Source organism: Gnatocerus cornutus, chromosome 10 (assembly GCF_029298725.1).
Source record: "Gnatocerus cornutus isolate USDA-ARS CGAHR chromosome 10, icGnaCorn1.1, whole genome shotgun sequence".
Classification (NCBI taxonomy): domain Eukaryota; kingdom Metazoa; phylum Arthropoda; class Insecta; order Coleoptera; family Tenebrionidae; genus Gnatocerus; species Gnatocerus cornutus.
Window position 1 is genome coordinate 2,117,133 of NC_142242.1, and position 24,070 is coordinate 2,141,202.

The window sequence follows — 24,070 nt, forward strand, 5'->3', positions numbered from 1 at the left end:
TGTAGAGCACCGGGTGTTTGTTTAACCTTACAACTTCTTAAACGGCTTAAAAAAATATTATTTGTACATTATTTTTAACGAGGGTGTTTTAGGAAGTGGTAACATACTTAAAATTGCGGTTTTTGATGTTAATTTAATTATTTAATTTTGGCAGGTTTCACGGTTTTTTTATGTTTGTGTTCCTAACCTAACCCCTCCATGTCACATAATTTCCTCCCACAAAAACAAGAATTTTATTACAATGTTTTAGTTTGGAAATTGAGCCATTCAAAAGTGCCATCCATTGTAATGAAATGAATTTAAACGATTTGTCGAAAGCGGCTATAAATTCAAGTTCGCAGTGTTCTCCAGAATGTAGAAATCTTTTATTAAAAGGTAAACTTGAAAGTTTGTGGTTTTGTGACAAACTCTTCTTTTTAGCGGCCCTGTCCATCAACCAGTTTCCAACTCAGGATCACGCAAAAGTTATCGAAAAAATCTCGAGTGATTATAGTCTAGCCCCTCATGAAACAATAGAACTTTTAGGAATCTACTTAGCCATAATTCGTTTATTTGTGGAGACCATCGACAAGGAATTTAACGTGAAATTGTTGGAACTTGGTTTTTCAAATGAATTCGTTAATGACCTGCCTTTAGTTAGTAATAGAACGAAAATTTTAGAAACTATTCTTAATTCCAGGAGAGGACAATTTAATAAACTTGTCTCATTAAAATGGAGAATTGACATAAGTCTAACAAACAGGTAAGGAAGTTCAGTTTGTTGTTTTTTATAATTGGAATTTTTAGTGCCCTCGTTAAGAAAATACCAACTAGTGTAATACTGTGCCTTCAGCTCAAAAATGGACGTAAATATACAATTAACGTCAATATAAGGACATTCCATAAACTAAGGTATAACGTGGCTTTAATAATGAAAGAAGTGGCGAATGTAAAAACGAACCACTTTAAATAAGTTTTGAGTTACTGAAAATAAAGAATTTACGAACTGTTGACTTGTTATTTAAAATTTTTCCGCGAATTTGCTTGCCAATTAAAACTGGCCGTTTAGTCACGTGCTCGAAACACCATTGGTTGTCAAGCCGCACATGTAAAAATTCTCTGAATTTTTTTTCAAATCAACAAAAGAATGCAATTAAAAGTTCTTTATTTATACAAAACCTGATTACATAATAACTCAATCAATTTTATCGGTTGCTCGGGGCGTAGAGAAACAACACAAAAAGGGCCCAAAAATGAAGCAAAACCTGTAACAAAACAGTTAAAAAAAATCAGAGTTTGTGGAAACTCACCATATAACAAAAAACAAAAACCCGTGCTAGTGGATATCGCCTAAGAAAAATGCCCGTTCTGACGCTAATCGCGTCAACTGTTGAATACGCGTGTTTTACTCTTCTTGTCACGCCAGCGTCTAGAGGGGACACTCTCATAAATTGCGGAACTTGGGATTTTACTACAAATAATTGTTACAACAGGTTGCGACATTTGAATACGAACCGTCATCCGTGTCATTTACATTGATAACGCGAACTTGCGCCCTCTCCAACTGTGCTAAATTGTTATGATACTCGTTCTGAAACAAAATGTAAATATTTTCAAAATAGAGCATCAAAACCAACCCCTAGTTTCTCCAGTTGTATTCGTAGAGCGTTTCTTTCAGTCGTCACAGTTTCCAAAGTATTCTGTTTGAGCATGAGAGTATCAGTGAGCGATTTAATTCGCACCTCATAGTCGTTGTTTTCATTATCATTAACTTTGTTTTTAAGAGCTTGTTGCAACCGAGTGATTTCTTCACTCTTTGATTGAACAACGTGGCACTGTTGTGCTATTTCTTGGAGTTTGACTTGTAGTTCTTGACTTTTCAAACGACACTCTTCCTCCGCCATCATTCTTACTTTTTTCTCAGTTAGAAGATTATCTTGAAGAATCTGTGTTGCTTGTTGCGATGAATTTTGCGTCATTACGAGCTGCTGTTGCAAAAGACCAATCTCTTGAGTGAGTTTCTTCACATGTTCTGATAACTCCACGTTTCTGCTTTGTTGGAACTCAATTTCTTTCCTAAAAAATCTAGTTAAGTTTAAAACTAATTGAAGCTCATCGTACTTTAATTCCTCGTTGTAATTCGTTAAAATCTGATCGGAATTCTCTGAAGATTTGCTTTCATTCTTGAGAAGAATTAAATTTTCTTTTTCTAGTAAGATCCGCTGAGCTCTTGCTTTATACTTTTCCATTTCTGATTGAGCTGTTGCAACAAGGGAGTTGGACGCTTCAACCTGAGACTGTAAATTAGCGTTTTCGTTTCGCAGTTCCGCACATAAATGTTGCAGATTAAGTAGTTGCTTGTTAAGGCCTTGGACTTCATTCTCTAGTTTGGTGATTGTTTCAGTATAATTCTGGATGTCTTCAGTTAAGATAAAACTGAAATTTAGATGATTGATGATTTGATAAAAAAAAATATTGTCAAATACCTGTTGTGAGACGACAAGGATTTGGAGCCTGGTGAACTAGATTTTGGTAGTTTTTCAAATTCCTCGCCAACTAAAATGAACCGGATAATTATGACTTAATTAACCAGTGTATTATTATACTATTTTTGGCAAAAAAATGTTTGTCACTTTACCGTAATCCTGATTTTCGAAACTGCCTGGAAACTCCTCATCAACCACAGATTTAGATGGTTCTTGTAAGTTAGCTGGCAATTTTTTTGGAGTCAGCTTCAGAGCATTGGAATTTTCACTGTATGTGGTGCCGGTGGCAATTTCTTGGAGTGGTTCCTCCACCAAATTGACATGTTTACTATTTTCTCTGGAAAATCTTCTCAGACTTTGATAACACCATTAAAATACTTACTCTTCAGAAAATTTGTTGCTATCATTCAAAACTGTAGCTGCGTTCTGGTCTATTTTATTCAGCAAATCTTCAGCTCGTCCTGCTAAATTTTGTAACCAAGCCATGATTTACATCGTTTTTTGTAATTACATTTTTAGTCAAGTGGTTTTTATTTATATTTGGTGGTGTTGGCAAAATCGTGAATGTCCCAACAACTGTCAATTCTAGGGAGTTTTTTTTGTGTCAATTGAATTACGTTGGTGGCACTGCATAAGACGCTTGAACTCCATTTTTACCCATCTTTAGAAAATAGTTTTTCATCTCAGAAAACTGAGCTCCGTGAAAATATATCTCACTGAAATGAATGCTGAGGATGTGGAAACTTTACTGACTTTCTTTAAAATGCGTTTGTGACGACTCTTTTAGTGACTTAACGACTATCGTATTGGTATGAGCATCAACTAACCTAACTTATCTCAAGAAAATCTCTCTTACTGAAAAACTTAGTTTTAGGTAGTGTGAGTTTATATCGATCATTTTTTCGTCAATATGGCGGATAAAGACAAGTCTCAACCTACGCAGCCAAAAAACATCCCAAAAGATGGTCAAGTTATCATGTCCATCATGAAAGAGATGGGGATCTCAGACTACGACCCCAAAACGATAGTCCAGCTTACGGAATTTGTGTACAGGTATGCCACTTCGATCTTGGAAGAAGCTAGAATGTATGCTAACAACTCTAAGAAGAAGTTTCTAGATGTAGATGATGTAAGATTAGCTTTGCAATTAACAGCCGAATCAACGTTTACCACGCCGCCTCCACGTGAAGTTATACTGGAATGTGCGAATATTAAGAATTACACTCCTTTACCTTTAGTCAAGCCCCATTGTGGGCTCAGATTACCGCCTGATCGATATTGTTTATCGTCCTGTAACTATGCCTTGAAAAGTTGTAACCAGAAGAAAAATAACAAGCCAAACTATACTAACCCGGGGACTGGGGGTGCTATGAAGGTTGCCACCAAGCTGAATGTAAGTTATGTCAAGAGAACTCCAATGGGGGTAACAAAACAGTCAGTTGGAATTACGAAACCGCTGCCTAAAGTCGCCACTACAGTTCCCATGCAACAGAAAACGACACTGAAACCTAAGATACAGATTGCTTCTCATAATGTTCAGATCGCCTCAACAAATGGGGCACCGATGGAAATAGACAACCCGTTGAAACGCAAGAGAGAAGATGAGTCAGAAACTTAAGTGTACAAAATGAACTAATTTTTATTAAACAAAATAAATACAAAAAATGAACAATTGAACAATTTTTTTTATTGCGACCCTGTAGAAAGTAGAGCCAATAGTCCTGCAGTAGCTCCAATGGAAACGGTGTAGTTGACAGGTGGAGTGAACGATGGAAGGATGTAGAAGCTTGAAATGATGACGATTGTCAAAAACAGAGCGTTGTTGTAGAAAATCGACAAAGTTGTAGCTTCGAAATCGGCGACTTCATTCTTCTTCCATAGGATTCGCTCGTCTTTTTCCTTCTTGCTCATTTTCTTATCTTCGGCGAGTTTCTTAGACAAGTCCCTGGTCACAGCCTCCTCTCGTTTCACGGCAATCTTATGTTTAAGGGTGAACTTGGTATTTCTGTATGCCAGAGCCAACAAATAAGTAGCCACAGCAGTTACCACAAAGAATAATATCAAAGATGAATAGATTTCAATCAAATGAATTCTCCAGAATAACCATATTGGCACAGCTGATACAATGAGAGCGTTACCATAAAATAAGGCCGAAGATTTTGTAGAGACATTTCTGCTGAAATCTTGAAGCAGAAGCTCTTCTTCTTTGGTGAAACCTTTATTCTGTGATTTCGACATAATGGCTGTTTTTTCACTTAAGTTTAATTCAAAAACACTACAACACTCGTTTAATTCAAAAAGTAAAGTGGAAGCAACAAACAACTCCTAACACTACTTTCTCCCCAAAGCGCCACGCGCTACGTTTTTCTTCCACGTATCAGAGAGTTGGCCGCTGGAGGAAATGGTGGGGGCGTTATGTCATTTCATAACACCGAAATTTCACTAGATATAATTACTGATAGTACGAGCGGTTTACACTAGATGGCGCAGGATTTGCGCCCAAAACAAATTTAAAAAGCTCAAAGCGAGATTTTTTTAAGTTATTTGCCAGAAACTCAAATTAATTTTAACAATAGACTGTGTTTAAAAACTCATATTTTTTTCAGAATTAGTTCCTGCTAAAACAGTGGTTTCAAATTAAACTGTAAGATTTTTTAATCAACTTTTATTTTTGTAGGAATTTATGTCTTATTATTACATAAAATTGCATCTTGAACCAATGAATGGTCGAAACTTTCTTATTGGAGTCTTTGAGTGTTATCTTCGATCACTTGGCAGAGTTGCGTTTCAAAAAAAAAATTAAAATTTTCATTTAGTAACTTGAAGTAAAAAAAAAGGTTTGCGGCCATATTTTGTGGTCCTGATAATCATTGTTTAAAACTGAGGCGTAGTAGGTAGTAGGACTAGAAGTCAGTGACTTGTGGTTAGCGTAAACAAAGACAGGTGGCGCTAGAGAGTTAAGTAAGTGTTTAAGTAGAATTAAGTGTATTAATGGAATCAGTATTTTAAGTAAAGTGGCTGTATAGCGATGCCCTCAGTGGATAGCAGCTAAAACAATGCACTAAGAACGCGCGTTGTTAAGTGGAAGACAGGTGTATGAGGTGAGCATTCCGAGCAATTCCGAAGTAGGAAAACCAGCTATAGCAACTCCAGTCAGTTGTCTGTCTGTCAAATTCAGGCAGGCGCAATAAAGAGTCCAAAGTGGTTTAAGCGTTTTTGTGAGCAATGAGAACTAGAGGCTGAGTGACAGTCAGGGACAGAAATCGAGGATAGTGGAGTCTTAACTATAGACCGATAACGAAAGAACAAGACAAAGCAGATATCGGTAATCGGTGTCGTTCTCTAATCTTCCTGCTAGGGAAGGGGGGGGTGGTGCGCAGCCGTGTGAACCCATCGGTGTATTGGTTAATGTCTGAAACTTTGTTGACTGGTAGTTGGTAGTTGAGTGTCGGGAGTTGAGGAGTCGATGATTCGAAGTTGGCCGGGCGGTAGCGACTGTAGCGGTAGTGGAGTGAAGAGAGCGAGTGTTAGTGTAGTGGTGTAGTGTGTAGTCCTGCGTGCCGAAGATGGCCGTAAACCAGGACGATGCTAAACAGGTGTTGCGAGTTGACCAGGACTCAGAAACGGACCTGCAGGCGCTATTTGACAGCGTGTTGAAGCCGGACTCCAAACGCCCGCTGCAGGTGCCATGGAGTATGCGAAAACTCCCAGACTCATTCTTCAACCCGCCGTCCACGGGCTCCAAGTCCATCAACCACTCGCGAGAAAACTCCGTCGACTCCTCCTTCGGCTCAGCAGCCAGTGGCAGCGGCAGCACCACCGCCACCGCAACCACCGCACCCTTGCCCAGTGCCCACCACCGAGCACACAGCTCCCCCGCCTCCCTCCAACAAACCTACGCCGTGGGCCAGGCGCAGGCCGCCACGCACCACCACATCAAACAGCGCTCCTACGACGTGGCCACCAAGGTCGAGGACAACACCCCACTGCCCACTGGCTGGGAGCAGGCCCGCACCCCCGAGGGGCAGCTCTACTACTTAAAGTACGTATCCGCTACGATGAAACGCTTGGCCCGACACCTGTTGCCCATCCTCTCATCTCTTTCTTCTCTACTCTACCTGAGTACCTGTCCGAGAGACCAACGACCACCACAGACTAGATCTCGCGGTTAACCCGCCCTCTTTCGTGGAGGTCGCAACTCTGTGCGCTGGCTTTCACAATCTGCATAACGATTACCGTTTCTACCTGTTACGACCACTTTCTAGCGAGGAAACGGCTTTACCTTGTGTTATTTGCATATCAACAACCGTTCGATTATTAGCTATCAATTTACAACGCTTTCAGACCATCACATACCTAAGCTGACCGTTCCACGTTCGACCGATCGTTTTAAATTCCGATCTGTATCGAACGCACATTCTATGATCTTCGATTACCTGCATTCACGAACCCTAGGTACCGACATATACACAGGAAACGACCAATATAACTCTTATTGTAATCCACCCAACCAAATAACACAATACCGACCCGCATTTTGCATCAGATCCATAATTAACTCATACTTACGATCAAAAACCACCTTTAGGGACACTTAACAACCTGTTTCTCTAACCACCACACACACGACCTTCAAAAGCGGGCGCAGCGAGCTCACCCAACTCAAAGACAAAACCACTCGAAAGACTCAACCTTAGATCTATATACCTTTGTTTATAACCTCTTCCACAAAGAAAAGCTTAAATTAAATGTAAAATAACATTGCGATGTTCCAAATTGTTAATAACAAAACACCTACGTCAGAAACAGACATCGATACTAATTGAGATAAGATTTCCCCAGGCTAATCCTCAGATCAGAACCGAAAAGCTGAAGTACCGATTGATTCCGGTACAAACATATCGTGCCACATTTCTGCCTAAAATCAGGAAACGCCATACAATTACGGAAAACTTTCTTTTATTTGGATGAAAAACCTGCCGTTGGGTACCTGATTTCGGCATCCTGCTTCTTAATGGAGGTGTATTTTATTTTTACAAAAGAGCGGACGTATGTAAGCTTTAAAGGTGAAACCTTTATCATAGCAGGTAAAACTACGGTGCAAGAAAAAAGACGCCGAAGACAGTTCTAGGAAAGAAGAATATAGTGGATTTTGAAGGAGGGAGATTTAAGTTTTAAAAGAAAAGGAGAACAAAGAATGATTGAAATATAGTTTGCCGATAAGTGCAGTAGTCTCAGAGGGTCGTTTTCGAGAAATCTATCATCACCTAGAAAAAAAAAACACAGCAGTGACAGCAGGAAATGATAACCAAGGCTTTGTCTTTTTACGTCGCTGCAGAAATGTTTGCTCTTTGACGGAAATATGATATTTGTAGTGCGTCTTATCTCGTTTCATAGATGCACACCTATCTTTATTACATTGTTACCAAATTAAAATAATATTACAAAAGTAAATATTGTTTTTATGAGATCATTTACATTTTTCTACTATTTTTAGTGTTGATGCTCTGGATTACGAATTGTGCCTAATTTGACTTCCTCAAAAGTGATAGTTATCATTGACGCCAACCGGAAGTTCAGCCTACTAAAAGGCCTGATTGTGATTTTGTCAGTTGTTAAATATTAGTTCTTGTCAAATGTGTATCGAAATTTACCTATATATACAACAACCATGATAAAAGTTGTAATCAATGGAACCAAAGTTTAACAAGAAATCATAACAATAACAACATGTGACATTTAGTCTCATAATAATAACACGTGACGGGGTGATGTCTTGGCTAAGATATACATGCCTCAAAGTTGTCAAAAATTCGGTTGCTTTTATATGAATATAATCTAATTATTCCACATAAATAGCCTGTTGTGACATTATTAGAAAGTTGACTATTTATAGAGCAGCATATTAAATCACTGTGAAATGTAGGGTGGAAAGCTTATTTTTGTATTTGCATGGCGCCGCCTTAATTCGATATAATTTTGAAATAGCTATTAAGCTATGTCCACGACGGAGACCTGATTCTGATCCACTTGAATGCGTCACCCATTGTACAAACATGGGGGCTCTAGAAATAAATGACTCCATGTCCACCAGCATAAGACAATTTATCTCATTATAGTTTCATCAGCATACAAAATACTTTAATAAAATAGCAGTTAACAGTTCTTTATTTAAATTCCATTTTACATCTTAACGGTTCACGAAGACAACTTTTGTTTGCTGGATTAAACGTATTGTCCTTGTGATTTCAATACAATACGAAAAAGATACTGTCAGAGAGATAAATATTTGGGCAACATTGACCTAAATGGTTCTTTCGCTAAAAAATCTCAACGGATTCATAACACGCAAGAGGAATTGTAAGCGATCCCAGGTACAAATATCCTTTTGATTTATGCTAAACGAAAGCGAAGGTCATCGTGTCTGTACCACTTGGCATTCTGAAGAATAAAATTATTTCAACTAAAAAAATTCAAATGTTGGTTTATACAAAAACGTGAATGAACGGTTATCTGCGTCCTTATCAAAATATGTACTATACTTTATCGCGCGTTGCTTACGTGTAAAATACTTTGTTTTGTATAAGGTAAGTCCTTTGTTGTAGTGAAATTTGAGCAAGTGTAATTAAAGGCGATACAGTCTGTGGCGGATGTCGTTTTTGTAATATCTTACGTCACTGACAACGTTCGTCTACGTCGGCATAGTCAGGGAACCACCGGTCTGTTCTTAGGTAGCGGGAAAATCTGGTATGAGTCTGCGAACAATAGAATTTTTTTTTCAAATATTACAAAGAAAACTGTACGATTTAATCAGCAATTAGTAAAACTTGAATCATGGTAACAAACAAAGGATTCGACTTGTATCAAAAACGTTTATTTTAACTCGGAAGAGAAATTTGAGGAAATTTGCAGTTCGAGGCCAAGTACACCGATAATTAAAACTTGATTAGCTCATTTTGGTTGAAAAACCCTTCAGGCGTATTTCCACGGTCATGTCAGTGTACCCTTAATATGCGCATTTTCTAATATGACGTTCGTTCTTCATTGTAATCTGTGCATTAAAATTTAATGAACAGACGTCATTTTTGTCATTACGCGAATTGACGGCTTTGTTTTAATTTTTATTGTTTCTAAGTACTGTTTGGAGGTACGATTTTCTTTGCTAATGTCACGATCAAATTTCAAACTAGTGCAGAGCAGTTGCTTGGTTATTCTTTTCCAGTTGAGTGGTGAATAAAGATGGTTCTAAAAATACGTTGTATTTAACAGCCAAGCGGGTATCATTTCCGGTGGACCTAAAAAGAAAGTACATTTCTACTGAAAATGAAAAGAGAATCTAAAAATGTGGTATCAAGTACAGAAAATGTGTCATACAGTCAAGGTTTTATTCAATTATCATATAATGGGATTTTTTGACAAATGGAAGTTTTCCTTATAAAGTCGGATTTCCAATTGTTTCTGTTCCACTTTGAGATGAAAATTTTCAAATTCCGACTGCGTTCTACTAACAATATGCATCCTACTTAGTTTACTGTAAACATTATGTAGTAAAATTCCCAATAAAGTTCTAAATATAGTTGAGATCATGGTTCAAATCTAGTTCGTATTAACCACGTGTCTTCGTTTCCTGGAATTCGAACCAATGTCGCACCTCAATTCAAAATCGTAAAGTTTTACCAACAAAGTAGTTTCTTTCACACATTGTTGCAATCTGCTTTCTTTTTTCCAGAAATTAATTTTAACTTGAATGAGATTCTATAATTATCGAATTAAATTCAATTATGGATATTGTGGTGTGATCCAGAAGTTGATAAAATTTTCATACAACGGAGATATGAGTCATTGTTTCGATTACTGTTGCAGGTACACAATCAATAAATAAATGGGCCGCGGTGGAGTAGAAAAACAAACAAAATTTTGTGTATTTTGGCGCCATTTGTTTGTTGTTTTTTATCAATTTAAAATGACCTTAAACTTTATTACAACGGCTGCACGGATTTGGGTCAGAAAGATCGATCAAATATCAAATTCAATCAAGTTTCCGTTTTCAGTTTTATCACATTCAGTTCGTTTTCCCACATAAAATAGTTGTGTTTTTTTTTATATTTTTTCCCCAATTTACACAGGTGGTTATTTAAAGTATGCGCTGTTAAGTATTTAGCAACTACAGTTGCATGTTTATTTAAAAAAAGAGCTTAATAACTCATATACTGCACCGACTTTGTTGGTGCATTTATTGACCAAATAAACGAAATTTAACTTCACAGATAACATACAAGGCTATACTTTTATCTCAGATGTAATATCGCTTGTCAAACAATATTATTACTACATGTGACTTTGTTTATTTACAAAAAGGGCAGAGTACTCTAAATTTGGCGCCACACCCGTGTTTCGCTTGCGATTTAAATGTATTGGAGTGAAACTATCGAAATTCGATGTTGATAACAAAACGTGAAATCACTAAAACGTTTTTCTGAAATATTTTAGGGTCTTGATAAATGAAGCCCGTCCCTGCCTACTTGTTTGTTTGTTAATTATATTTAGTTATTTTAGGGGTGTTTTTCCTAATTCAATTATGTTTTCTTCGATCCTTGTGGAGGATGTAACACATTTGGGCAGTTAGGGCTTCTATTCCACATACATGTAATTAGTCGCCGAGACGTATATTTTTAGATTTTAAAATTCTAGGCGCCTAAGTCGGACGTCGAACCTTTTGCCGAATGCACAGCAAAATAATGAACTTAACAGTTCTACCGTCTTATTGCTTCGACACGTGGAAATCTGATAAAATCTTATCGTAAATGTGGATAAACAATATTTTTTACGAGACCTAAATATTCCCTGGCGAATAGTTTAAAGGTTAGTTTGTAGGTGTTATCCTTTTCTTCATGGTCTTTTATTTAAAAATATCGCACTAGGAATAAATCGCATTGGTAATAATTACTAGAATTTAATAAATGATTTTCTAATTATAGGTTTTTATTGGTAACGTATTCTGTTGTTGCCACGACTAAATTCAAGTCGTGTATTTTCTTGTACTTCGTAACTAAAAGTAATTATAAAATATCGCTTTATTAAAACTCGGCAGTTTAAAACTGGAACAAAGCAGTAGTTAATTAAGAAATTAGCCCTATTTATCTGTAGGATCTGTTTACTTATTGCCACTTATTATTTGTAATAAATATGCTCTATTTACTTTCATTCTGTTACATTTACGGTACCTGCTGTAAGGTGGAATGTAATTAATTAAAATAATAGCACTTGGAGTGATGGAATCGTGGTGGAACTGAGTGTTTACAAATTGACAATTGTCTCAATTAGCCTTATAAGTACAAAAATAGAACTAGAGTTGATTCACACTGTATCATTTATAAGAATTTAAATAATAATCTAATATTCATGCATACCACATATGGCAGGGCGTGAACGGTAGCTGATATTAATTTTTACACTCATTGTTTATTTATACACCTAGAGATTGATAAATACAATGTTATGAAGGCAAGTTTTAAACAAATATTTAATGCACATAACAAGAAATAGAACACCTATATCGTATTACGAAATCACCGACATTAGGTACATACTTACCACATGTGCATAATTTCGCAACTACTTAATTTCACTGATAAAATAAAAAAAAAATTATCAAGACAAAGCACACTACATTTCCTTCGTTGTAGGAAAAGTACCGTTCAACCACACCTGTACTTTCCGACAATTGGTACATTGTTTCTCAAAATGGGCGTGGTCCTGCAATCACGAATGAGTTTTTTAAAGCATTTTGCGTTTTGAAGATCATGCGAATGTTATTGGTTCATGGTTCGGCGTGATTGGTCGATTAATTCAATGTGGGCGTGAATCGGATAAAACAATGTCACAGTTCAACGACACTGGGGAAACAGGCGTGGCTGAAGAGAAATAGTAAACGGTCCCAAATTGTGGTTTTATTGGTACATCGTGACGTAACTCTATCTGCATTGGTGCAGCCAAAAACATATCATGGGTTTTGAATATTTAACGAGAGTTTAAATGAAATAATCTTCGCTGTGTGCACTTCTTTGAAATTAAATGCTCTGTTTTTACTTGAAGTAAGTGGTAGCTATATTGTGTTATTTTTAGTATGAGTTAGTATTTTTGTCCGAGAAAACCATTGGCGGCGACTCAAGTTCGACGAGGGCTTCCATAATGAATTTAATGAGAGATAATTTGAAACCTAACAAAAAGTATGATCTTAAAGTTTCTTAGTGTAGGCAGCGATTAGATTAGAATTATCTGGAACTAACTTTTAAGATGCGCCAACCATTGTAGTAAATTCACTTTCAAATACACCTTGTTAGTATTTTACGTAACTTTTATGCTTTATAATTCGATATTAAATCAGTTGCGTCAACGGAAAAAATTCTGTATTGTGGTTTTCTGAAATTATCTCTGGTCGAAACGCCACGAATCATTTTTATAATAAACTGAGTTTGGATACAATTTTGCCTTTTGCACTAGAAACGTAATCGTTTCGTCAAATTAAAAGTGGAGTACAGTCGAACTTCCGAAATTTGATTTTGGATCAGCGCCAGTTTCGTCGTAGGAGAAACCACACCCACGTCCAAGTGCCAATGTTTGATTCGTTCTGTTTGTGGTATAATGATAGTAATTGGGTCATCGTAGTGTGGTAATATGGGCGGCTTTTTGAATTTTTTGGTAATACGTTCTATGATAAAGTGTCGTTTTTCGTCCGAATGCAAAGTTCAACCGTCTTGATTATTGTGTTTTGTTTAAATTAAAATTGATTGGCAGTCTTAAATGGTAGCTGACGCGTTGGTCATTGAATATTTTAACGGTTAAAACACTAGCAAGATACATTTAGGTTTTTTCAAGAGTAAATTAGTGTCAAGTCTGCACCCATCAATTTTAAGAAAACACTCCTTTGATTTTCTATTGTCTATCTCGCAATGTCTATCCCAATCGATTATTAGAAAGTAAACGCGGCGTATAGACATATCTTTCCTTTGTGACTTTTTTAAGGTCATCGCATTCAGGAATAAATAATAAATAGTTTGCTCCTTAGCGAGAATAACAATTTACAGTTATTTCGTCATATGGTAGAAGTAGGCAGCTAATAAATTTTTCTTCCTGACTTGTATGAATGCGTGGAGGAAGCGGCCATCTTTAACAATAATGTATATAAATTGTAAGTTTTTAAAATCGAACGTGTTCACTTTCATTCACATTCCGAAATGTTGGCTATTGTGCAGTTCTGATTAAGGTAATGCCGATGTAGGCGCATCTTGCTTCACAGTGAAAGTAAAATAGACAATGATAAAATTTATCTTAGATTTAAATCAGAGGTTCTTGGAAATTCGTGAGGATTTTAACTCGAAATATATTGACACGTTTGAGATTCGTGGAAGAGGCTGCTGGCTCCAACCTGGCGGATGCCATTATGACAAATCCTAAAGCAAAATCCTGTTCTTGGTTGCCAACAAGGACAAAAATTCTCAAGGCGAGCGCAGTTTTTATCCTGTAAGGATTATAAATGTTTCTTGATGTGTTTCTGTATTTCTATCGAGGAAATTTAACATCACGTGTCGCTTCCGGTTGGTCGTTTCGCTTGGCCTTTAAAGGTCGAGACATCGATGGTATATCATTGAAAACAGGTAGATTTCTACTTTTTCAATGACTCAGTACCATTCATTCCTTCCAAGAATATTTGGCAAATGATTTGTAGAAAATACGTTTCGAGAAACTTTCTCAGAGTGTTTTTATGGGGCACTTAAACACTATTCATTGATTTCATGAAGAATAATTCCAAAAATAAACGGATTCCCTAATTTCATACTGCTTTTATGTTCTCTGGAACGTATCGAAATTCTAAAAGGCTACTGAAACTTTCATTGAGACATAGTTGGCAAAAAGTGCACTCAATGCCCATCTATTTTTGACGGCGTCATGACTTTTCTGACACTAGCGCCTATGAGCTCCATTGATAAGGTTAAAAATAACACTTTTCAAACGTTGTACGTAATTTATGATCGCCTTGGAGATTTTTTTACTTTCTGCCACATTTAATTTGACAGTAATAAAGGCGAAAAAATGTCAATGCTAATCTAGATATAATCTCTTTACTAGAAAATTTATTATTTCTGTAATTTTGGCGCCTCCATGAGAAATTTTCACAGATTAGAGATATGATTATTTCACGTATTGCTATATACCGATAAGATTGTGACGTCAATGTGTATTATTTATTTTATAGATTTATAGCTTTTGTTAAGATTTCATATCTATAAATGGTTTAATCTTTCCCTGAAATTGTGATAATCAAGTGTTTATTTAAAACTTTTATCAATGAAAATAAGGAGATGGTATCATTGTTTTCATAAGAAGAGATTATCCTACGTGATGTAGTAAACGTAAACTTTGTAATTTACAATTTATAAACAAAGGCGCAACAGTGAAACTTGTCCAACAAGTCAAATTTCGAGTGTGCATTTTAAGTGAAGTTAGGACGACCAATCATATCGCAATGCGCAAGGTATGTTTACCTTTTTCCTTGCTTGCTATTGGTCCACGCACTTTATACAGATAAAATATTTTTTTCTGCCTGGCAAGTGGATTTTTTTACTCAATACACCTGGAAAATAATATTACGACTTATGACTGTTTGCGGTGATGTGATTACAGTGATTGTTTCATTTTCAAAGACATCTGATAAACTGATACGAACTAAAAACAATATTTTTATATGATTGAAATTACTTTAATGTGATAACTTATCCGGCTTATCCTAGTTATCGTGGTTATTGTAATGGCGTCGGTTTTGTGGGACTTTTTACGTTATCTAATACAAGCCGGTCATTTACATAACATAAAATTGTTTATTAAACCATTCGCTGACGCACTGAGGATTTTCTTTCCGACCGCAGCTTTGAGGTTTTGTTAACCCCAAACTATTACGACAATAGTATAAGCGTACTGACATTTAGGGTTTTCTTGATTCATTAATATAATAATTAAATTTTCCTTGCTTCTCTAATTAAAAAAGCGACTAGTCCAGAGTAATGTTGTGGTTTTTATCTTTGATTTCCATATAACTTTTTCTCGAATGTTTTACGTAAATAATTTCAAAATAATTAATGATTTAAGGTAAACGACTGTTTTATGGAAACCATGTGGTTCGAGTTAGGGCAATAAAACTCTTTAACGAACTGAACGGAAATAAAACTTTAAAAGTAAATAAAAACGGATAATGTTGCATCAATTTCTGTTTACTTAGATCGCTTTTAGAAACCGACAGTGTTTTGATTTTCGCTTTTTTACAGTCATATCACCAGAACCACAACATGGGAAGACCCACGGAAGTCTTTGGCTGCACAGGCTGCAGCTCAACAACACCAAAGTGCAGAACAACTACTAACTTCACATCAGGCGCAAGCCTCGAACACTTCGACTCGTAAGTGCGCTTTTATTTTACCGAGATATTGGTACAATTTGATGATGTTAAATTGCAGTTCAAAATTTTTTTGATTGGACTAAATCTTTATCTTAGAAAATCAAATCGCGGAATTATGGCTTTCAACGAATAGTTTGATTTAATTTCAGGTGTTGTTGCTCGGATATTTTTCTGGGTGACACGTGGTCAGGTTTAGTCCAATCGCGAACTAGCTTCTACCTATTTAGTCATAATGAGCCAATAGCAAGTAGGTGTTGATAATTTTTTTACGTGATTGGTAAAATTCTGAACTGTATGCACAGTATATTAGCCTGATCCTTGACTGAAATTAAAATTGACGGGGAAATGTTTTTCTCTAGCTGCCAAAGTGAATGCAGACGTAGATTTAGGCCCTTTGCCTGAAGGTTGGGAGCAGGCACAAACTCCTGAGGGAGAAATATATTTTATCAATCATCAAACACGTACTACTTCGTGGTTTGACCCTCGAATTCGTAAGTTAAGCCGGGAATTTTCGGAATTTTAGTTTTGACGGTTGCTGTTGTTTCCAGCCACACATCTACAACAAAGATCTCCTGGTAATGCGTCGGTAGCTGGACAATCGTGGCACACAGGTTCTTTATCGCAATCGTCTCCTGCCAAACAGCAACAGTTTCGACTACAACTGTTGCAGTTTGAACGTGACAGGCTGAAATTACGACAACAAGAAATCAGGATGCAACAGGAACTCATGATGAGGGGTAGTTCGAGCGACTTACCATTGGACCCTTTTCTAACCAGTTTAAATGATCACTCCCGACAGGAATCGGCGGATAGCGGATTAGGTAAGAAAGGACAAATCAAGTCAACGCAGTGGTTTAAAACTCGAATATTTTCAACTCTGTTGCAATGTTTATAATTTCGTAAACTAGAGATCAAAGAGTTGTCAAGTCGTAAATGTTAATTTGTCGAGCATAATATTAAAACAGTGGTAAAGTGATAAAGACAACTTATTTCAAAATGTTCTAATTAAATTTCGATTTTCAAGGCAACTGAAATTTTAACGAGATTTTAACGTCTTAGATCTTTCAGGAAATACAACTCTTTGACTTGGAAGTGTAGAAATGAGATTTAGATGGTAATTGCTACTTTCCAGTTTTTCAGATGATTAAATTTGGATTATAATTAATAAGAACGTTAAATCACAAGAACAATCTGCATTTTAGCTCATTATTTTTTGATTGCATGCAATAAAAATGCTTTTACACTATTTTACCCAATTATCACTACCATTTTCTCGTTAAAATTGGGAAATAAAAATTTTTCTGTTCAATAAGTGCAATCAATATCAATCTTGGAATGTATAGTTGTTAATTTTCTCGCTCAAAGCAGCACAATAAACTTAATCAAATATTGGTTTAAAAAACAAACTGCGCAAAATTGAGAGTTTCGTTGTCCACGAAGTATTTGTATAAATCCAAGTTTTATGAAGTCACCAATCAATATTTTTACATTCCTTGGAAATTCTGTCACGCGACCACTTACCCCTTCGTGTTTATCAGAACAAATCGTAAATAAAATAACGAACTTGTTTTATTTTAACTAGAAAATGAGTCATTAATTTTTTTTTTGTTTAGGTTTAGGTACGACATACTCGATGCCTCACACCCCCGAGGACTTTCTAGCTAATATGGACGACAATATGGAGGTTGGCAGTGAAAGCCATACGATGGATACGCCGGACATTTCATCATTAAGTGATAATATCGACTGTACAGAGGATTTAGTGCCTTCTCTTCAGCTGGGGGAAGAATTCCCAACTGTCATTTTAGATGATGATGTACAATCTTTAATAAATACACCCACAACAAAGCCTGATAATGTGCTCATTTGGTTGTAATAAAGTGCCTACTTAAGTAGCCTATTCAGCTCAGCATCTTTCAGTTGCACTGTGAAATCTAAAAAAATTAGAGAAACGATTTGCGACAGTTGAAGGAGAGACTGTCAGTATAATTTGCAATATATATACCATTTGAATACGCTTTAAATGGCAATAATAATCAAAACTTCTATTTTTAAAGTACGTTATAATTTTATATTTATCGCATTTGTAATTCTCAAAAACTGTTGGGTATGTTTTTCATACATATGTATTTTATAGTTTGTATTTTTAAGTTAGCAATTGTAGTTTATATGACGCAGTTATTCGGATGTTTTGTCAATCAGTGAACGCAGTGTAAGCCACGTGGATGCATGACTGCATTCACTGATGCAATATCCAACTATAAAGGATTAAAGTAATACCAAGTACTGAGAATCAAAATTGGATTACATATTTATTTATTGTTGTGTTTTAGAGTTAATTATTTAACAATTTTAATTTATATCATGTATAACTTTTATAACCTCTGTTCCAAATCTGACGTTGTGATAATTAATGGGTTTTAAAAAAAACGTTTAAATTTCTGTTTCATATTTTTAATTGGTAGGCATACCTTGATGTATGCCTATTTAATTTTATCGTTAAACTGTATTTATTGCACTCCTGCTCCTTCAGGAGCAGTTTTGTTGCAGTAATCAAAGATGGGTTACGTTAACTTGATACATAAATACATGATGCTCATACTAAACTAATCCCTCCATTTTGTGCCTTCAATCGGTATATTGTATATGTACATATATATATTTGACAATTGTTACGTGTAGTGTTAGTTTTACAATTTCTAAAGTACATTATTTTACACTAACATTTATATAACAGTGCCTTTCACATTTACTGTAGCTTAGACTAAGCGCTTATTGTCTTGACACTTGGGACTAAATTTTACACAAAAATACAGAATTTCGAAAGCTGTGATTCAAAATCAGTGGTAACATTTTTTTCCACAGGGTGCTTCATCGGTTTTTCTCAATTGGCACTTTTTCATATTTGTATTTTAGGTAAATGTTAGTAGCTGATGGATTGAAATACGTAGTTCTTGGACAAAATAAGCAATACTCACCAATCCACTGTTCAAGACTTGACTGCGGCTATTAACTCGAGAATTTCAATGCTTTCAATAAGCCCAATTGTTTTCATTGTGGTGTACTCTGAGATTGACCATGTATTTGTTTTATTGTGAAATTACTTGTACTAGTTTATAATTGTAAATATATATTGGAAACATTGCTTAGTTTATTACCAGTCCGTCTCTCTATTTTAACCAATTGTTCGACAATCGGGAATTACATTTACATAACATTTTTTTATTATTTGGGGTGTTATTGGAATGACTGCAAAAAACTGTTGATTATCATTCTTATTACATATAAATACGAATTTCAACTTCCGGAGAAAAAAAACGTTGCGTTATCAGGTTATCACGAATAATCGGGTATTAATCGATTAGTATTTAGAAATCTTCGGTAGTGTTAACATCGGTCAACGCGTTAAAGTTTTTCGAATTTTCCAAAACTGCGATTGTGTTCGTGAAGTTAATCAATAAAATTGCATATAAAAATAGTGTATTGCACATCTAACCTAAGGGAAAAAATATTGAAGGAAGAGTTCAGAAAAACGGTGAGTAGATTTTTATTAATTCAATAATTTTTGGGACCTGTATTTAAGGGTTTTAGCACTGAATCTTCTTTGAGTTTTTTGCGGTTTGAGGTGGAAAATTTTAAAGGCAAATATCGTTAGTTATGAATTTTATTTGATCAAAAAATATGATTACACTCGTACTTAGTCCTAGATATTCTACTAAAGGCACAGCAAGCGTACTTATCGTACAGGTTATAACCTATTGTTACACAACGTTAAAATAACTGTACAAAAAGAAAATAACACTGATAAAAGCTCAAACGTGAAGGCAATAAAAATATAGAAATAAATTAATTAAAAATCATATCAAAATTGGTGCATTTTTTGACGAAACGTTTTCGAATTGAAGACAAACGGAATCAAGTTATAATCGACAATCACATCCCAAAATGAAAAACGAAGTTAAAAAGAAAGGTTTCATTAGAGATGTGTGTCCTGCAATTGATTAAGTACAATAAGTAGGAACACGTTTTGTTTCCTTGTGGTCTAACAATATTCGGCTCAAAAAGCGTGAATTAAACAATAACAGTGATAAACTAAATGGCAAGTATGTAATAAAATATAACTTTTTGAGCACCATCTCTTCATTGCAACAATAAACCTGATTCTCAAAAGTTCTGTTGTCGCTTACGCTTAGTATCCATCGCATCCAAAATTGGTTGCCTTTTAACCTGGTATCTTCTACGAAGTTCGTCTATTTCTCTCTCCATATCTAAATCTAGTTTGGCCATTCTCTGTTGCAATTCCTCGAAACTCAAAAACTTTAGCTGGAAATGAGACGTTCAAATTCTTGTTTACACGAAATATAAACTCACGAATTCAAAATCGCCATCTGAAAAAGGCCTGTGAAATTGTGCTTTTTGTTCTTGTGGTTGAGCCTGTTGTGGCGACGGCACTTGATTCAACTGCACATGGAAGTGGCTCTGAAAACGTTGCTCATCGTGCACTATTTCCGGCCCGTCTAAAGTAGTAGGAGTTACCACACCGTTGCCCTAATCAATGTAAAAAATTCCAATAATTATCAACAATTACATTATTATACCTTTACTTCTGCTTCCTTTTTGTCAAAGTGCTCCAGGAACAGGGGGCGGTATTTCTTCCCACCTTGGCTGGAACCGGTGTCATGACCTGTGAAAATAAATTTAGTTTTTTAAAAGATACTTCTATTAAACTTACGCTTCATCGTTTGTTCATCGACATCGCTGTTGATGACCATGGTACCAAGTTCGACAAGGGTTCCACTTTGTGAAACTGGTAGTAAAGTTCCACCCTTTCCCGGTACCAAAGTCCCTTCATCTGTACAAGGAAGAATAGTTTGATTCCCTAAAGCTACTTCATCATCCTAAAAAAAACAACTTGTAAAAAGATCAAGGACTGTTTCTCACTTACAGATTCCTCAGTAATATTCTGTCTAACGCCTACAATGTTAGCCGCAGATGATACATTCCTATAACTTTGGTTTTCTCTAATTTCATGTGCTTCTTGAATCATTTGGTTTAAAATACTAGGAAGTTTAGCATTACCTAAAGAAAAAACTGTATGGGGGTTTCACATCAAAGTCAATTTACCTATAAATACGTGGTTGAGTAAATCAGTGGCACTAGCGCGTTCTTCAGGGTTTTTAACAAGACAAACACTAACAAAATCTATGAATTCGGCTGACCACTTGTCAGGTTCCCTAAACGAAGGAGGTGGTTTTGTAGGAATCATAAATATTGCTCTCATTGGATGAATGTCCCCATATGGGGGTTTACCTTCCGCCATTTCTAAGGCGGTTATACCTAAACTCCAAATATCTGCAACGCAGTCGTAGCCTATTTCTTGTATCACTTCAGGGGCCATCCAGAACGGAGTCCCTGAAAAAAAGTTGCACGTAACATCAAAATCGAAAGTAGTTCAGGTCCGATTTACGGTTTATTTATATTTCGTTTTTACGACATAGTTCTTCTATTTAAAGTTAAATTTAGGAGTAATAACAATAACCAAAGAATTTGAACTCCAGTAAATAGTAAATATGTTTTACTAATATTTGCAAACAACAAACAAATGACTTTCTCTTTTGCAATGTTGGATTTAATTAGGTCATCTTTTTTATATTAATGTTATACATAGACACCGATAATGTATGAATTGTTTACACAGTTAATCCCCAAAGTAAACAAACTATGCCATTTTTTATTAACAGAAATAATTATTAATTTTTGCAAATTTTGGTGTTTGAACGATGAACTTTAAAACATGCCTCAATGTCAATATCAACTCATGAGGTCATATTTTGACTAAAATTTTTGAGTCCTTGCAGATGGTTTTCATGTGGTTGAAATATCAAGAGTATTGGGGCGTGGTGACCCCACGGACTAGTTGTTTAATTAGGCAAAGCAATGAAGAATATTTTTTAGTTTTCGCTTTGTTTAGCCGCCCTAAATGGTGTGTCACTTACCAATCACAGTGTTTCTTTTTGCCATGGTATCAGTCAGCTGTCCAGCAACACCAAAATCGGCCAACTTCGCGTGCCCCTCTGAGTTCAAGAGAATATTTCCAGCCTTGATATCCCTGTGTATTTTTCTACGTAAATGCAAATATTCTAGGCCTTTCAATGTGTCGGATAAAATCGTGGCGATTTCGTCTTCAGTGAGGGTTTTCTTGCGCAGCCTCATGATATCAGAGACTGATCCAGCTCCACAATATTCCATAACAATCCACAGATCTGTGTTTTTGAAATAACTCCCGTAATATTTAACAACATAAGGACTGTCACATTGTTGCATAATTGAGATTTCTTTGATGATTTCTTGAAGATCTGTATCCACAGGTACTTGTTTAATTGCTAATACTTGACCAGATTCTTTATGAAGGGCTTTGTAAACGCTCCCGTAGGAGCCTTCTCCTAGTTTGCATATTATATCAAAGACCTCTTCAGGCTGACGAGTCAAACTCTCCTCTGACAATTTTTTCAATTCACTGAAAGATATATGAAGAAATTAATGAAACGTGAAGAAGAGGAATAATCAGCGAGTTGAATAGATGAAAGTGGGTTTTATACAGCCAGAAACTTACTCTCTGACTCAGACCAAGTGGGTTTTGAAGTAGCAGAAATAAGAAAAAATAGGTTAACTACAGCTTGGTCTGAAGGGCCACAAAATACCATTCTTACATAACTTAAACTACTCACCTTTTGGAAGACATTTTTATTTATTACAAATTGCAGTTAGTACCAAACACACAACACATGTTTAACAGTAACTTTTTGCCAAATTTCTATTTTCTTGTAATCAAAATCTCCATGTTGAATGCAGTCAAATGCAATCAAAATAATGTATTATAGATGGCCTACTCTACCACGTTGAAACATTTTTTTTAACTAGCGACATCTGCAACCTGCAGGACACACTTCAAACTAGATTTCTTTGCAAAGAAACGAAGATATTTTAAAATGGAATCTTCTTTAAAATTTCTTTTTAAATGTTCTAATCAATTTGCAATCACCTCATTAATGAAGAAGGTTCTTGAATTTGAGAGTTCCTAGAACTCCTCTCTTGTATTTTTTTTGTTATTTTATTTAAAGGATTTTTACTTTTAGCGTCTTTATAATAATTCGTTTATTAGTTTAACGGTTTAGGAGAGGCAGAGTTTTACCGGAAGTTTCAACAGAACACAAGAATTTTTTTTAACTCCGCCTGCAGCGTCCTGGGACGCTGTTGCCGGTCCCAAGCCCGGATAAAGGAGGAGGGTTTGTGGGAAAGGTTAACAAACCTACCCCCTGTAAAAAAGAGTCTTATTACCTTCTTTTCATTCATATTTCTACCTACAAATTTGTATTTTTTAGTTTCAGGTTTCAACGAAAATCAATTACGAATCAGCTCAGGACGTGGATTTTTTGTAAAACGAGAGACTGTTTAATTCGTTTTATTTCAGGTGAAAATTCGAGGCGAAATTGTTTCTAAACAATCAATAAAATTTTATTATTTTATTAATTCGTTTGTTTTCCTTTTCCAGATTCTACTTTACGACGAATTGAATTGGGTTAAAAGGCGCATCTTTTTGTGTCGAACTTATTCCCGTAACAACCATTAGGATAAATTAAAATAAATAAATTTGGGCCAGCCAACTGGTTGACAGTGATAAAAATCCGGCTGGGTGAAAGAAAAGAAAATTTATGTATTTAAATTAATGTAAATAATTAGTGCAATGTGACAGTAACAACTTTCAAATTATGTGAAAAACTAGCGATCTTATTTAAAAACTACTTTGAATTATGTAAATCTTGAAGGAAAAAACAACGCGTGTATCATTGTTTTTATTATGTATTGTTGTATAAGTGTAGCACCCATATTTATTTTTATTAAGTTTTTTCGTTATTTACCTTTATTTTACCTCATTAGAGGTTCAAATTAATTGACGATGATGACGTTATAACACCAAGTCAAGCTTCAAGCATTGAGTTTAATTGCAAAATTAACAACAATGTTGTGAATTTAGGACAAGGCTATGTTTTATAAGCATTTTCAGCATACGCGTATTTTCTTTTCCACTTCATTAGACAGTAGTACCACAAAAAAGTTCAAATAAAAGTGTATTATCTATTTTGCGTCACCA

General features: G+C 35.6%; 6 protein-coding genes across 9 annotated transcripts; 3 read left to right on the forward strand and 3 right to left on the reverse strand.

Moving 5' to 3' along the window:
* Positions 1-4: 4 nt before the first annotated feature.
* On the forward strand, positions 5-986 carry LSm-4 (COMM domain containing 5 Like Sm protein 4). Its single transcript, XM_088048350.1, has 4 exons — positions 5-98; positions 155-375; positions 421-742; positions 787-986. Exons 2-4 carry the CDS (start codon positions 294-296, stop codon positions 950-952), a joined length of 570 nt encoding a protein of 189 aa, XP_087904476.1. The 5' UTR covers positions 5-98; positions 155-293; the 3' UTR covers positions 953-986.
* Positions 987-1,127: 141 nt separating this feature from the next.
* Positions 1,128-2,951, reverse strand: Golgin84 (golgin A5). Its single transcript, XM_088047671.1, has 8 exons — positions 2,848-2,951; positions 2,618-2,802; positions 2,466-2,535; positions 2,101-2,415; positions 1,617-2,055; positions 1,495-1,570; positions 1,290-1,450; positions 1,128-1,244 (listed from the first exon to the last, which is right to left on the reverse strand). Exons 1-8 carry the CDS (start codon positions 2,949-2,951, stop codon positions 1,185-1,187), a joined length of 1,410 nt encoding a protein of 469 aa, XP_087903797.1. The 3' UTR covers positions 1,128-1,184.
* A 217-nt stretch (positions 2,952-3,168) lies between these two features.
* On the forward strand, positions 3,169-4,145 carry Taf9 (TBP-associated factor 9). Its single transcript, XM_088047672.1, has 2 exons — positions 3,169-3,274; positions 3,334-4,145. The coding sequence occupies exon 2, from the start codon at positions 3,376-3,378 to the stop codon at positions 4,081-4,083; it is 708 nt and encodes a 235-aa protein (XP_087903798.1). The 5' UTR covers positions 3,169-3,274; positions 3,334-3,375; the 3' UTR covers positions 4,084-4,145.
* Positions 4,085-4,897, reverse strand: LOC148167088 (translocon-associated protein subunit gamma). The gene has a single exon (XM_088047673.1). It carries the CDS (start codon positions 4,701-4,703, stop codon positions 4,152-4,154), a length of 552 nt encoding a protein of 183 aa, XP_087903799.1. The 5' UTR covers positions 4,704-4,897; the 3' UTR covers positions 4,085-4,151.
* Positions 4,898-5,572: 675 nt separating this feature from the next.
* Positions 5,573-19,062, forward strand: yki (Transcriptional coactivator yki). 2 transcript variants are annotated; one of them, XM_088048344.1, is made up of 5 exons: positions 5,573-6,507; positions 15,788-15,918; positions 16,278-16,409; positions 16,467-16,739; positions 17,532-19,062. In XM_088048344.1, exons 1-5 carry the CDS (start codon positions 6,032-6,034, stop codon positions 17,792-17,794), a joined length of 1,275 nt encoding a protein of 424 aa, XP_087904470.1. In that variant the 5' UTR covers positions 5,573-6,031; the 3' UTR covers positions 17,795-19,062. The 2 variants fall into 2 exon arrangements, with proteins under 2 accessions (XP_087904470.1, XP_087904471.1); XM_088048345.1 differs by lacking the exon at positions 16,278-16,409.
* A 504-nt stretch (positions 19,063-19,566) lies between these two features.
* Positions 19,567-22,829, reverse strand: hpo (serine/threonine-protein kinase hippo). 3 transcript variants are annotated; one of them, XM_088047944.1, is made up of 8 exons: positions 22,647-22,829; positions 21,915-22,435; positions 21,043-21,330; positions 20,864-20,997; positions 20,651-20,816; positions 20,517-20,602; positions 20,290-20,466; positions 19,567-20,235 (listed from the first exon to the last, which is right to left on the reverse strand). In XM_088047944.1, the coding sequence occupies exons 1-8, from the start codon at positions 22,658-22,660 to the stop codon at positions 20,083-20,085; spliced, it is 1,539 nt and encodes a 512-aa protein (XP_087904070.1). In that variant the 5' UTR covers positions 22,661-22,829; the 3' UTR covers positions 19,567-20,082. The 3 variants fall into 3 exon arrangements, with proteins under 3 accessions (XP_087904070.1, XP_087904068.1, XP_087904069.1); XM_088047942.1 differs by having other exon boundaries at positions 19,567-20,241; positions 22,647-22,828; XM_088047943.1 differs by having other exon boundaries at positions 19,567-20,241; positions 20,523-20,602; positions 22,647-22,827.
* Between the last annotated feature and the right edge of the window lie 1,241 nt (positions 22,830-24,070).

Bases quoted from the DNA above. Each gene is read 5' to 3' on its own strand.
- Taf9 (XM_088047672.1), top strand. From the start codon at position 3,376: ATGGCGGATAAAGACAAGTCTCAACCTACGCAGCCAAAAAACATCCCA.
- hpo (XM_088047942.1), bottom strand. The intron at 20,467-20,516 runs GTATAATAATGT...TACATTGATTAG, and splicing joins AAAAGGAAGCAGAAGTAAAG to GGCAACGGTGTGGTAACTCC. The intron at 20,242-20,289 runs GTGAGTTTATAT...TCTCATTTCCAG, and splicing joins CAGATGGCGATTTTGAATTC to CTAAAGTTTTTGAGTTTCGA.
- yki (XM_088048344.1), top strand. From the start codon at position 6,032: ATGGCCGTAAACCAGGACGATGCTAAACAGGTGTTGCGAGTTGACCAG. The intron at 6,508-15,787 runs GTACGTATCCGC...GCTTTTTTACAG, and splicing joins GGGCAGCTCTACTACTTAAA to TCATATCACCAGAACCACAA. The intron at 16,410-16,466 runs GTAAGTTAAGCC...TGTTGTTTCCAG, and splicing joins GTGGTTTGACCCTCGAATTC to CCACACATCTACAACAAAGA.
- LOC148167088 (XM_088047673.1), bottom strand. From the start codon at position 4,703: ATGTCGAAATCACAGAATAAAGGTTTCACCAAAGAAGAAGAGCTTCTG.
- Golgin84 (XM_088047671.1), bottom strand. From the start codon at position 2,951: ATGGCTTGGTTACAAAATTTAGCAGGACGAGCTGAAGATTTGCTGAAT. The intron at 2,536-2,617 runs GTAAAGTGACAA...GGTTCATTTTAG, and splicing joins TTTCGAAAATCAGGATTACG to TTGGCGAGGAATTTGAAAAA. The intron at 1,451-1,494 runs GTTCGTATTCAA...AATTATTTGTAG, and splicing joins TGTAAATGACACGGATGACG to TAAAATCCCAAGTTCCGCAA.
- LSm-4 (XM_088048350.1), top strand. From the start codon at position 294: ATGAATTTAAACGATTTGTCGAAAGCGGCTATAAATTCAAGTTCGCAG. The intron at 376-420 runs GTAAACTTGAAA...TCTTCTTTTTAG, and splicing joins TAGAAATCTTTTATTAAAAG to CGGCCCTGTCCATCAACCAG. The intron at 743-786 runs GTAAGGAAGTTC...TGGAATTTTTAG, and splicing joins GACATAAGTCTAACAAACAG to TGCCCTCGTTAAGAAAATAC.